Here is a 14172-nt window from a genome sequence, read left to right as displayed (position 1 = left end):
ACACAATGCAGCAGGGCTACACAAGGCAGCAGGGCTGACACAAGGCAGCAGGGCTGACACAAGGCAGCAGGGCTGACACAAGGCAGCAGGGCTATAACAATGCAGCAGGGCTACACAAGGCAGCAGGGCTACACAAGGCAGCAGGGCTACACAAGGCAGCAGGGCTACACAAGGCAGCAGGGCTATAACAAGGCAGCAGGGCTACACAAGGCAGCAGGGCTATAACAAGGCAGCAGGGCTACAACAAGGCAGCAGGGCTACAACAAGGCAGCAGGGCTATAACAAGGCAGCAGGGCTACACAAGGCAGCAGGGCTATAACAAGGCAGCAGGGCTATAACAAGGCAGCAGGGCTATAACAAGGCAGCAGGGCTATAACAAGGCAGCAGGGCGACACAAGGCAGCAGGGCTACACAAGGCAGCAGGGCTATAACAAGGCAGCAGGGCTATAACAAGGCAGCAGGGCTATAACAAGGCAGCAGGGCTATAACAAGGCAGCAGGGCTATAACAAGGCAGCAGGGCTATAACAAGGCAGCAGGGCTACACAAGGCAGCAGGGCTATAACAAGGCAGCAGGGCTATAACAAGGCAGCAGGGCTATAACAAGGCAGCAGGGCGACACAAGGCAGCAGGGCTACACAAGGCAGTAGGGCTATAACAAGGCAGCAGGGCTACACAAGGCAGCAGGGCTACACAAGGCAGCAGGGCTATAACAAGGCAGCAGGGCTATAACAAGACAGCAGGGCTACACAAGGCAGCAGGGTCTACACAAGGCAGCTGGGCTACACAAGGCAGCAGGGCTACACAAGGCAGCAGGGCTACACAAGGCAGCAGGGCTATAACAAGGCAGCAGGGCTACAATGATTTGATGACTAGGATTATCAAGTACTATGCTGTTTAATAATGACTGGGATTATCAAGTACTATGCAGTTTAATAATGACTAGGATTATCAAGTACTATGCTGTTTAATAATGACTGGGATTATCAAGTACTATGCTGTTTTATGACTAGGATTATCAAGTACTATGCTGTTTAATAATGACTAGGATTATCAAGTACTATTCTGTTTTATGACTAGGATTATCAAGTACTATGCTGTTTAATTATGACTAGGATTATCAAGTACTATGCTGTTTAATAATGACTGGGATTATCAAGTACTATGCTGTTTAATAATGACTGGGATTATCAAGTACTATGCTGTTTAATAATGACTGGGATTATCAAGTACTATGCTGTTTAATAATGACTGGGATTATCAAGTACTATGCTGTTTAATAATGACTGGGATTATCAAGTACTATGCTGTTTAATAATGACTAGGATTATCAAGTACTATGCTGTTTAATAATGACTAGGATTATCAAGTACTATGCTGTTTAATAATGACTGGGATTATCAAGTACTATGCTGTTTAATAATGACTGGGATTATCAAGTACTATGCTGTTTAATAATGACTGGGATTATCAAGTACTATGCTGTTTTATGACTAGGATTATCAAGTACTATGCTGTTTTATGACTAGGATTATCAAGTACTATGCTGTTTAATAATGACTGGGATTATCAAGTACTATGCTGTTTAATAATGACTGGGATTATCAAGTACTATTCTGTTTTATGACTAGGATTATCAAGTACTATGCTGTTTAATTATGACTAGGATTATCAAGTACTATGCTGTTTAATAATGACTGGGATTATCAAGTACTATGCTGTTTAATAATGACTGGGATTATCAAGTACTATGCTGTTTAATAATGACTGGGATTATCAAGTACTATGCTGTTTAATAATGACTGAGGATTATCAAGTACTATGCTGTTTAATAATGACTAGGGATTATCAAGTACTATGCTGTTTAATAATGACTGGGATTATCAAGTACTATGCTGTTTAATAATGACTGGGATTATCAAGTACTATGCTGTTTAATAATGACTGGGATTATCAAGTACTATGCTGGTTAATAATGACTGGGATTATCAAGTACTATGCTGGTTAATAATGACTGGGATTATCAAGTACTATGCTGTTTAATAATGACTGGGATTATCAAGTACTATGCTGGTTAATAATGACTAGGATTATCAAGTACTATGCTGTTTAATAATGACTGGGATTATCAAGTACTATGCTGTTTAATAATGACTGGGATTATCAAGTACTATGCTGGTTAATAATGACTAGGATTATCAAGTACTATGCTGTTTAATAATGACTGGGATTATCAAGTACTATTCTGGTATTAACAGCAATACATTTTCGCAAATAGGATTTTTTTTTTCTTCTCCCAGGAAAATTGACCAGCGCAAATTTCAGTGATCGACTTTTCATTATAATTTTTGTTGTTGTTGCCAAAAAGCAAGCTATGGGGAAACCCTGGCGTGCGTGCGCGCGCGTGTTACGCTGTACCGTTTGTGTATGGTCATCTGTCGTCTCTGTCTGTCCGTCTTGGCGATCAGTTTCCCGCTAACAGACCGAGCCAAGAAGCTCTCCTGGACCCCCACCAGCTCTGCTACTCTCTTATTGGATGAGCCAAGCCCCTCCCACAGACACCAGAACTGGTACCAGTCTATCGTGGTCCACTCAGCATACACAGGAGTGATCTGGAGGATACATACACAGGAGATATCTGGAGTATCTGGAGGATACAAAACACAGGAGATATCTGGAGGATACAAAACACAGGAGATATCTGGAGGATACAAAACACAGGAGATATCTGGAGGATAAAAACACAGGAGATATCTGGAGGATACAAAACACAGGAGATATCTGGAGGATAAAAACACAGGAGATATCTGGAGGATAAAAACACAGGAGATATCTGGAGGATACAAAACACAGGAGATATCTGGAGGATAAAAACACAGGAGATATCTGGAGGATAAAAACACAGGAGATATCTGGAGGATAAAAACACAGGAGATATCTGGAGGATAAAAACACAGGAGATATCTGGAGGATAAAAACACAGGAGATATCTGGAGGATACAAAACACAGGAGATATCTGGAGGATAAAAACACAGGAGATATCTGGAGGATAAAAACACAGGAGATATCTGGAGGATAAAAACACAGGAGATATCTGGAGGATACAAAACACAGGAGATATCTGGAGGATACAAAACACAGGAGATATCTGGAGGATACATACACAGGAGATATCTGGAGGAGAGGGGGGGGTACCTGGTAGAGTGTGTGTAGGTCGTTGTCCAATACGAAGCTCTTCATGGCTCTCTGTAGATCTGAGAAGATGCCCAGAGCCTCGGGAGGAGAGAGAGAGGAGGAGAGGGTGGCAGAACCCAGGTGGGTGGGGCAGTACCTCTCGTGTCTTCCTGCCCCTCCTCTCTCATCCCACTCTCCCCCTCTCCCCCTCTCGTTACCCTCTCTTTGGATCGATATGAACTCATTCTCAATCAACCATTCCACACACGCCTCTATCGCTCCCTCCCGCACTCCTCCTCCCGTCTCCCCTCCTCCCGCCGTCATGGCACTCCCTGGTGTAGGTGGGGTGTCGTAGCGGGCACCAGCAGCCAGCAGCGTACAGGAAGCATAAAGCCTCACATCCTGAGGAGAGCTGGCCACGCCCCCAACGATGATCTGACAGGAGACAGGTGTAGGTAGAAAGATGACAGGTACAGGTAGATAGATGACAGGTAGATACTGTAGGTGACAGGTACAGGTAGATACTGTAGATGACAGGTAGATACTGTAGATGACAGGTAGATAGATGACAGGTACATGTAGATACTGTAGGTGACAGGTAGATACTGTAGATAGATGACAGGTAGATACTGTAGGTGACAGGTACAGGTAGATAGATGACAGGTAGATACTGTAGATGTCAGGTACAGGTAGATACTGTAGATGACAGGTACAGGTATATATAGTAGGTGACAGGTACAGGTATATACTGTAGGTGACAGGTACAGGTAGATACTGTAGGTGACAGGTAGATACTGTAGCTAGATGACAGGTAGATACTGTAGATAGATGACAGGTAGATACTGTAGGTGACAGGTACAGGTAGATACTGTAGATGACAGGTACAGGTATATACTGTAGGTGACAGGTACAGGTATATACTGTAGGTGACAGGTAGATACTGTAGATGACAGGTAGATAGATGACAGGTACAGGTATATACTGTAGGTGACAGGTAGATACTGTAGATAGATGACAGGTAGATACTGTAGGTGACAGGTACAGGTATATACTGTAGGTGAAAGGTACAGGTATATACTGTAGGTGACAGGTACAGGTAGATACTGTAGATAGATGACAGGTAGATACTGTAGGTGACAGGTACAGGTATATACTGTAGGTGACAGGTACAGGTAGATACTGTAGATAGATGACAGGTAGATACTGTAGATAGATGACAGGTAGATACTGTAGATAGATGACAGGTAGATACTGTAGATGACAGGTACAGCTATATACTGTAGGTGACAGGTACAGGTAGATACTGTAGGTGACAGGTACAGGTATATACTGTAGGTGACAGGTACAGGTATATACTGTAGGTGACAGGTACAGGTAGATACTGTAGGTGACAGGTAGATACTGTAGATGACAGGTACAGGTATATACTGTAGGTGACAGGTACAGGTAGATAGATGACAGGTAGATACTGTAGATGACAGGTAGTATTTAAAATGTAATAAAAATGTTTGCACTCTACTGTAAGTCGCTCTGGATAAGAGCGTCTGCTAAATGACTAAAATGTAATGTAAATGTAGGTACAGGTAGATACTGTAGGTGACAGGTACAGGTATATACTGTCGGTGACAGGTACAGGTATATACTGTAGGTGACAGGTACAGGTATATACTGTCGGTGACAGGTACAGGTAGATACTGTAGGTGACAGGTACAGGTATATACTGTCGGTGACAGGTACAGGTAGATACTGTAGGTGACAGGTACAGGTATATACTGTCGGTGACAGGTACAGGTAGATACTGTCGGTGACAGGTACAGGTATGTGCAGGTAACTGCCAAAATAAAGGAAAGACTTGAGTAAATTAGGGATACGCAGAAAGCAGGTGCGGGAAATTAAGCAATTAACATCCCATCATGCTTAGGTTTATGTATAAAAATGCCCCCTGGAGGGTGTTGTGTGAACAGGTATAACGACAAGGATGGTGATTTACTGCCCCCTGGAGGGTGATGTCTGAACAGGTATAACGACAAGGTTGGTGATTTACTGCCCCCTGGAGGGTGATGTCTGAACAGGTATAAATACAAGGTTGGTGATTTACTGCCCCCTGGAGGGTGATGTCTGAACAGGTATAAATACAAGGTTGGTGATTTACTGCCCCCTGGAGGGTGATGTCTGAACAGGTATAAATACAAGGTTGGTGATTTACTGCCCCCTGGAGGGTGATGTCTGAACAGGTATAAATACAAGGTTGGTGATTTACTGCCCCCTGGAGGATGATGTCTGAACAGGTATAAATACAAGGTTGGTGATTTACTGCCCCCTGGAGGGTGATGTCTGAACAGGTATAAAGACAAGGATGGTGATTTACTGCCCCCTGGAGGGTGATGTCTGAACAGGTATAAAGACAAGGATGGTGATTTACTGCCCCCTGGAGGTTGATGTCTGAACAGGTATAAAGACAAGGATGGTGATTTACTGACCCCTGCAGTTACTGAATTTTTTCTCAGGGGTTATAATTCATTGGCTGATCCGTCCTGTTGACCTGGATGTAATCATGTGATCTTTCCTTAACCCATAGGAAGTTTCCTCCAGTTGACTACTTCAAAATGGAGATAGTCCACAATGACGCTGTCCATACCACAGCAGGCTGTATTGCACGTGAGCTGTCTATCCAAGTCTTATGGTAATAAATGTACAACAAACCAAAAAAATCCATAGTTCACGGGTTAAGAAGTCAGGGGTTAGAGGTCAGGGGTTAAGAGGTCAGGGTTAAGAGGTCAGGCTACTGTACCTCAAGGATGGCTCGGAGCATACTGGTAGTTAGGCCCTCCCCCTCCCTCTTCATCAGGCAGCTGCTGATTGGCTGCAGAGAACCCTGGAGAAGACACACGCCCTTCTGACGCTCCGCCTCCTTACACACCAACACACTCTCCCCTAGATGAGGAGAAGGGGACGAGGGAGAGGGGGGGGGGGACGAGAGGGAGGGGGGATGGGGAGAGGGAGAGGGGACGAAGGGGAGGGGGGATGGGGGGACGAGAGGGAGAGGGGGGGATGGGGGGACGAGAGGGAGAGGAGTAGTCATGCAAAACATGACTTAGTACTTGGTGGCAAAACCCTTACCCCTTACTTGCCAACAAGTACTAAGTCATGTTTTGCAGATGAGGTCAAATACTTATTTCCCTCATTAAAATGCAAATCATTTTATAACATTTTCGACATGCGTTTTTCTGGATTTTATTGTTGTTGTTATTCTGTCTCTCACTGTTCAAATAAACCTACCGTTAAAATTATAGACTGATCATTTCTTTATCAGTGGGCAAACGTACAAAATCAGCAGTGGATCAAATACTTTTTCCCCCCCCCTCACTGTATATAAACATTTTGAAAATGGGCTACTAAAGTATTGACCATTGTCATCTTTTAAAACAAGAAAGGCAGTGCCAGCATTTTGGGCAGCTGCCACGGGAAAATACCAAATAGATGAATGTTGATATATAATAGTTGAGTTGCAACAGTCAGTGAAAAGAAGAGACCCAGCCAGGAATATCGCAATATTTCCAAAAAAATATAAATCGCAAATGGCTGTAAAGAGAAGACAACGAAAATACTTTTAGTTATGAAAACGATCAACTTAATTGAGCGAACAACTACCCTGTATAACAACAATATATATAACAACTACCCACTATGTCTCCAGTCATAAAGGAAGTGTAGTAGAATAGAATCTGGTACAGCCTGTACTCTCTATACACACACTGGGACGGCAGGCTAGTGGTTAGAGTGGAGGGGCGGCAGGTAGCCTAGTGGTTAGAGTGGAGGGGACGGCAGGCTAGTGGTTAGAGTGGAGGGGCGGCAGGTAGCCTAGTGGTTAGAGTGGAGGGGCGGCAGGTAGTCTAGTGGTTAGAGTGGAGGGGACGGCAGGTAGCCTAGTGGTTAGAGTGGAGGGGCGGCAGGTAGCCTAGTGGTTAGAGTGGAGGGACGGCAGGCTAGTGGTTAGAGTGGAGGGGCGGCAGGTAGCCTAGTGGTTAGAGTGGAGGGGAGGCAGGTAGTCTAGTGGTTAGAGTGGAGGGACGGCAGGTAGCCTAGTGGTTAGAGTGGAGGGGCGGCAGGTAGTCTAGTGGTTAGAGTGGAGGGGCGGCAGGTAGCCTAGTGGTTAGAGTGGAGGGGCGGCAGGTAGCCTAGTGGTTAGAGTGGAGGGGAGGCAGGTAGTCTAGTGGTTAGAGTGGAGGGGCGGCAGGTAGCCTAGTGGTTAGAGTGGAGGGGCGGCAGGTAGCCTAGTGGTTAGAGTGGAGGGGACGGCAGGTAGCCTAGTGGTTAGAGTGGAGGGACGGCAGGTAGCCTAGTGGTTAGAGTGGAGGGGCGGCAGGTAGCCTAGTGGTTAGAGTGGAGGGGCGGCAGGTAGCCTAGTGGTTAGAGTGGAGGGGCGGCAGGTAGCCTAGTGGTTAGAGTGGAGGGACGGCAGGTAGCCTAGTGGTTAGAGTGGAGGGGCGGCAGGTAGCCTAGTGGTTAGAGTGGAGGGGCGGCAGGTAGCCTAGTGGTTAGAGTGGAGGGGCGGCAGGTAGCCTAGTGGTTAGAGTGGAGGGGCGGCAGGTAGCCTAGTGGTTAGAGTGGAGGGGCGGCAGGTAGCCTAGTGGTTAGAGTGGAGGGGAGGCAGGTAGCCTAGTGGTTAGAGTGGAGGGGCGGCAGGTAGCCTAGTGGTTAGAGTGGAGGGGCGGCAGGTAGCCTAGTGGTTAGAGTGGAGGGGAGGCAGGTAGCCTAGTGGTTAGAGTGGAGGGGCGGCAGGTAGCCTAGTGGTTAGAGTGGAGGGGCGGCAGGTAGCCTAGTGGTTAGAGTGGAGGGGCGGCAGGTAGCCTAGTGGTTAGAGTGGAGGGGCGGCAGGTAGCCTAGTGGTTAGAGTGGAGGGGCGGCAGGTAGCCTAGTGGTTAGAGTGGAGGGGAGGCAGGTAGCCTAGTGGTTAGAGTGGAGGGGCGGCAGGTAGCCTAGTGGTTAGAGTGGAGGGGAGGCAGGTAGCCTAGTGGTTAGAGTGGAGGGGCGGCAGGTAGCCTAGTGGTTAGAGTGGAGGGGCGGCAGGTAGCCTAGTGGTTAGAGTGGAGGGGAGGCAGGTAGCCTAGTGGTTAGAGTGGAGGGGCGGCAGGTAGCCTAGTGGTTAGAGTGGAGGGGCGGCAGGTAGCCTAGTGGTTAGAGTGGAGGGGCGGCAGGTAGCCTAGTGGTTAGAGTGGAGGGGCGGCAGGTAGCCTAGTGGTTAGAGTGGAGGGGCGGCAGGTAGCCTAGTGGTTAGAGTGGAGGGGCGGCAGGTAGCCTAGTGGTTAGAGTGGAGGGGCGGCAGGTAGCCTAGTGGTTAGAGTGGAGGGGCGGCAGGTAGCCTAGTGGTTAGAGTGGAGGGGCGGCAGGTAGCCTAGTGGTTAGAGTGGAGGGGCGGCAGGTAGCCTAGTGGTTAGAGTGGAGGGGCGGCAGGTAGCCTAGTGGTTAGAGTGGAGGGGCGGCAGGTAGCCTAGTGGTTAGAGTGGAGGGGCGGCAGGTAGCCTAGTGGTTAGAGTGGAGGGGAGGCAGGTAGCCTAGTGGTTAGAGTGGAGGGGAGGCAGGTAGCCTAGTGGTTAGAGTGGAGGGGCGGCAGGTAGCCTAGTGGTTAGAGTGGAGGGGCGGCAGGTAGCCTAGTGGTTAGAGTGGAGGGGCGGCAGGTAGCCTAGTGGTTAGAGTGGAGGGGCGGCAGGTAGCCTAGTGGTTAGAGTGGAGGGGCGGCAGGTAGCCTAGTGGTTAGAGTGGAGGGGCGGCAGGTAGCCTAGTGGTTAGAGTGGAGGGGCGGCAGGTAGCCTAGTGGTTAGAGTGGAGGGGCGGCAGGTAGCCTAGTGGTTAGAGTGGAGGGGCGGCAGGTAGCCTAGTGGTTAGAGTGGAGGGGCGGCAGGTAGCCTAGTGGTTAGAGTGGAGGGGCGGCAGGTAGCCTAGTGGTTAGAGTGGAGGGGCGGCAGGTAGCCTAGTGGTTAGAGTGGAGGGGCGGCAGGTAGCCTAGTGGTTAGAGTGGAGGGGCGGCAGGTAGCCTAGTGGTTAGAGTGGAGGGGCGGCAGGTAGCCTAGTGGTTAGAGTGGAGGGGCGGCAGGTAGCCTAGTGGTTAGAGTGGAGGGGCGGCAGGTAGCCTAGTGGTTAGAGTGGAGGGGCGGCAGGTAGCCTAGTGGTTAGAGTGGAGGGGCGGCAGGTAGCCTAGTGGTTAGAGTGGAGGGGCGGCAGGTAGCCTAGTGGTTAGAGTGGAGGGGCGGCAGGTAGCCTAGTGGTTAGAGTGGAGGGGCGGCAGGTAGCCTAGTGGTTAGAGTGGAGGGGCGGCAGGTAGCCTAGTGGTTAGAGTGGAGGGGCGGCAGGTAGCCTAGTGGTTAGAGTGGAGGGGCGGCAGGTAGCCTAGTGGTTAGAGTGGAGGGGCGGCAGGTAGCCTAGTGGTTAGAGTGGAGGGGCGGCAGGTAGCCTAGTGGTTAGAGTGGAGGGGCGGCAGGTAGCCTAGTGGTTAGAGTGGAGGGGCGGCAGGTAGCCTAGTGGTTAGAGTGGAGGGGCGGCAGGTAGCCTAGTGGTTAGAGTGGAGGGGCGGCAGGTAGCCTAGTGGTTAGAGTGGAGGGGCGGCAGGTAGCCTAGTGGTTAGAGTGGAGGGGCGGCAGGTAGCCTAGTGGTTAGAGTGGAGGGGCGGCAGGTAGCCTAGTGGTTAGAGTGGAGGGGCGGCAGGTAGCCTAGTGGTTAGAGTGGAGGGGCGGCAGGTAGCCTAGTGGTTAGAGTGGAGGGGCGGCAGGTAGCCTAGTGGTTAGAGTGGAGGGGCGGCAGGTAGCCTAGTGGTTAGAGTGGAGGGGCGGCAGGTAGCCTAGTGGTTAGAGTGGAGGGGCGGCAGGTAGCCTAGTGGTTAGAGTGGAGGGGCGGCAGGTAGCCTAGTGGTTAGAGTGGAGGGGCGGCAGGTAGCCTAGTGGTTAGAGTGGAGGGGCGGCAGGTAGCCTAGTGGTTAGAGTGGAGGGGCGGCAGGTAGCCTAGTGGTTAGAGTGGAGGGGCGGCAGGTAGCCTAGTGGTTAGAGTGGAGGGGCGGCAGGTAGCCTAGTGGTTAGAGTGGAGGGGCGGCAGGTAGCCTAGTGGTTAGAGTGGAGGGGCGGCAGGTAGCCTAGTGGTTAGAGTGGAGGGGCGGCAGGTAGCCTAGTGGTTAGAGTGGAGGGGCGGCAGGTAGCCTAGTGGTTAGAGTGGAGGGGCGGCAGGTAGCCTAGTGGTTAGAGTGGAGGGGCGGCAGGTAGCCTAGTGGTTAGAGTGGAGGGGCGGCAGGTAGCCTAGTGGTTAGAGTGGAGGGGCGGCAGGTAGCCTAGTGGTTAGAGTGGAGGGGCGGCAGGTAGCCTAGTGGTTAGAGTGGAGGGGCGGCAGGTAGCCTAGTGGTTAGAGTGGAGGGGCGGCAGGTAGCCTAGTGGTTAGAGTGGAGGGGCGGCAGGTAGCCTAGTGGTTAGAGTGGAGGGGCGGCAGGTAGCCTAGTGGTTAGAGTGGAGGGGCGGCAGGTAGCCTAGTGGTTAGAGTGGAGGGGCGGCAGGTAGCCTAGTGGTTAGAGTGGAGGGGCGGCAGGTAGCCTAGTGGTTAGAGTGGAGGGGCGGCAGGTAGCCTAGTGGTTAGAGTGGAGGGGCGGCAGGTAGCCTAGTGGTTAGAGTGGAGGGGCGGCAGGTAGCCTAGTGGTTAGAGTGGAGGGGCGGCAGGTAGCCTAGTGGTTAGAGTGGAGGGGCGGCAGGTAGCCTAGTGGTTAGAGTGGAGGGGCGGCAGGTAGCCTAGTGGTTAGAGTGGAGGGGCGGCAGGTAGCCTAGTGGTTAGAGTGGAGGGGCGGCAGGTAGCCTAGTGGTTAGAGTGGAGGGGCGGCAGGTAGCCTAGTGGTTAGAGTGGAGGGGCGGCAGGTAGCCTAGTGGTTAGAGTGGAGGGGCGGCAGGTAGCCTAGTGGTTAGAGTGGAGGGGCGGCAGGTAGCCTAGTGGTTAGAGTGGAGGGGCGGCAGGTAGCCTAGTGGTTAGAGTGGAGGGGCGGCAGGTAGCCTAGTGGTTAGAGTGGAGGGGCGGCAGGTAGCCTAGTGGTTAGAGTGGAGGGGCGGCAGGTAGCCTAGTGGTTAGAGTGGAGGGGCGGCAGGTAGCCTAGTGGTTAGAGTGGAGGGGCGGCAGGTAGCCTAGTGGTTAGAGTGGAGGGGCGGCAGGTAGCCTAGTGGTTAGAGTGGAGGGGCGGCAGGTAGCCTAGTGGTTAGAGTGGAGGGGCGGCAGGTAGCCTAGTGGTTAGAGTGGAGGGGCGGCAGGTAGCCTAGTGGTTAGAGTGGAGGGGCGGCAGGTAGCCTAGTGGTTAGAGTGGAGGGGAGGCAGGTAGCCTAGTGGTTAGAGTGGAGGGGCGGCAGGTAGCCTAGTGGTTAGAGTGGAGGGGCGGCAGGTAGCCTAGTGGTTAGAGTGGAGGGGCGGCAGGTAGCCTAGTGGTTAGAGTGGAGGGGCGGCAGGTAGCCTAGTGGTTAGAGTGGAGGGGCGGCAGGTAGCCTAGTGGTTAGAGTGGAGGGGCGGCAGGTAGCCTAGTGGTTAGAGTGGAGGGGCGGCAGGTAGCCTAGTGGTTAGAGTGGAGGGGCGGCAGGTAGCCTAGTGGTTAGAGTGGAGGGGCGGCAGGTAGCCTAGTGGTTAGAGTGGAGGGGCGGCAGGTAGCCTAGTGGTTAGAGTGGAGGGGCGGCAGGTAGCCTAGTGGTTAGAGTGGAGGGGCGGCAGGTAGCCTAGTGGTTAGAGTGGAGGGGCGGCAGGTAGCCTAGTGGTTAGAGTGGAGGGGCGGCAGGTAGCCTAGTGGTTAGAGTGGAGGGGCGGCAGGTAGCCTAGTGGTTAGAGTGGAGGGGCGGCAGGTAGCCTAGTGGTTAGAGTGGAGGGGAGGCAGGTAGCCTAGTGGTTAGAGTGGAGGGGCGGCAGGTAGCCTAGTGGTTAGAGTGGAGGGGCGGCAGGTAGCCTAGTGGTTAGAGTGGAGGGGCGGCAGGTAGCCTAGTGGTTAGAGTGGAGGGGCGGCAGGTAGCCTAGTGGTTAGAGTGGAGGGGCGGCAGGTAGCCTAGTGGTTAGAGTGGAGGGGCGGCAGGTAGCCTAGTGGTTAGAGTGGAGGGGCGGCAGGTAGCCTAGTGGTTAGAGTGGAGGGGCGGCAGGTAGCCTAGTGGTTAGAGTGGAGGGGCGGCAGGTAGCCTAGTGGTTAGAGTGGAGGGGCGGCAGGTAGCCTAGTGGTTAGAGTGGAGGGGAGGCAGGTAGCCTAGTGGTTAGAGTGGAGGGGCGGCAGGTAGCCTAGTGGTTAGAGTGGAGGGGCGGCAGGTAGCCTAGTGGTTAGAGTGGAGGGGCGGCAGGTAGCCTAGTGGTTAGAGTGGAGGGGCGGCAGGTAGCCTAGTGGTTAGAGTGGAGGGGCGGCAGGTAGCCTAGTGGTTAGAGTGGAGGGGCGGCAGGTAGCCTAGTGGTTAGAGTGGAGGGGCGGCAGGTAGCCTAGTGGTTAGAGTGGAGGGGCGGCAGGTAGCCTAGTGGTTAGAGTGGAGGGGAGGCAGGTAGCCTAGTGGTTAGAGTGGAGGGGCGGCAGGTAGCCTAGTGGTTAGAGTGGAGGGGCGGCAGGTAGCCTAGTGGTTAGAGTGGAGGGGCGGCAGGTAGCCTAGTGGTTAGAGTGGAGGGGCGGCAGGTAGCCTAGTGGTTAGAGTGGAGGGGCGGCAGGTAGCCTAGTGGTTAGAGTGGAGGGGCGGCAGGTAGCCTAGTGGTTAGAGTGGAGGGGCGGCAGGTAGCCTAGTGGTTAGAGTGGAGGGGCGGCAGGTAGCCTAGTGGTTAGAGTGGAGGGGCGGCAGGTAGCCTAGTGGTTAGAGTGGAGGGGAGGCAGGTAGCCTAGTGGTTAGAGTGGAGGGGCGGCAGGTAGCCTAGTGGTTAGAGTGGAGGGGCGGCAGGTAGCCTAGTGGTTAGAGTGGAGGGGGGGCAGGTAGCCTAGTGGTTAGAGTGGAGGGGAGGCAGGTAGCCTAGTGGTTAGAGTGGAGGGGAGGCAGGTAGCCTAGTGGTTAGAGTGGAGGGGAGGCAGGTAGCCTAGTGGTTAGAGTGGAGGGGCGGCAGGTAGCCTAGTGGTTAGAGTGGAGGGGAGGCAGGTAGCCTAGTGGTTAGAGTGGAGGGGCGGCAGGTAGCCTAGTGGTTAGAGTGGAGGGGCGGCAGGTAGCCTAGTGGTTAGAGTGGAGGGGCGGCAGGTAGCCTAGTGGTTAGAGTGGAGGGGCGGCAGGTAGCCTAGTGGTTAGAGTGGAGGGGCGGCAGGTAGCCTAGTGGTTAGAGTGGAGGGGCGGCAGGTAGCCTAGTGGTTAGAGTGGAGGGGCGGCAGGTAGCCTAGTGGTTAGAGTGGAGGGGCGGCAGGTAGCCTAGTGGTTAGAGTGGAGGGGCGGCAGGTAGCCTAGTGGTTAGAGTGGAGGGGCGGCAGGTAGCCTAGTGGTTAGAGTGGAGGGGAGGCAGGTAGCCTAGTGGTTAGAGTGGAGGGGCGGCAGGTAGCCTAGTGGTTAGAGTGGAGGGGCGGCAGGTAGCCTAGTGGTTAGAGTGGAGGGGCGGCAGGTAGCCTAGTGGTTAGAGTGGAGGGGCGGCAGGTAGCCTAGTGGTTAGAGTGGAGGGGCGGCAGGTAGCCTAGTGGTTAGAGTGGAGGGGCGGCAGGTAGCCTAGTGGTTAGAGTGGAGGGGCGGCAGGTAGCCTAGTGGTTAGAGTGGAGGGGCGGCAGGTAGCCTAGTGGTTAGAGTGGAGGGGCGGCAGGTAGCCTAGTGGTTAGAGTGGAGGGGCGGCAGGTAGCCTAGTGGTTAGAGTGGAGGGGCGGCAGGTAGCCTAGTGGTTAGAGTGGAGGGGCGGCAGGTAGCCTAGTGGTTAGAGTGGAGGGGCGGCAGGTAGCCTAGTGGTTAGAGTGGAGGGGCGGCAGGTAGCCTAGTGGTTAGAGTGGAGGGGCGGCAGGTAGCCTAGTGGTTAGAGTGGAGGGGCGGCAGGTAGCCTAGTGGTTAGAGTGGAGGGGCGGCAGGTAGCCTAG

At 53.0% G+C, this 14172-nt stretch overlaps 1 protein-coding gene across 1 annotated transcript in view; it reads right to left on the bottom strand.

Annotated features, from left to right (window-relative positions):
* The window catches only part of polq (polymerase (DNA directed), theta), a 122044-nt gene that overhangs the window by 51284 nt on the left and 56588 nt on the right, over positions 1–14172 (bottom strand). The window contains exons 13-15 of the mRNA XM_082957597.1: positions 5965–6107; positions 3195–3608; positions 2417–2610 (exon numbers count right to left, since the gene is read on the bottom strand). Coding sequence (XP_082813723.1) covers positions 2417–2610; positions 3195–3608; positions 5965–6107 — 751 coding nt within the window. The remainder of the gene's footprint in view (positions 1–2416; positions 2611–3194; positions 3609–5964; positions 6108–14172) is intronic.

This window comes from Salmo salar, chromosome 11 (assembly GCF_965601325.2).
Source record: "Salmo salar chromosome 11, fSalSal1, whole genome shotgun sequence".
Classification (NCBI taxonomy): domain Eukaryota; kingdom Metazoa; phylum Chordata; class Actinopteri; order Salmoniformes; family Salmonidae; genus Salmo; species Salmo salar.
This window is presented reverse-complemented; position numbering and strand designations above follow the sequence as displayed.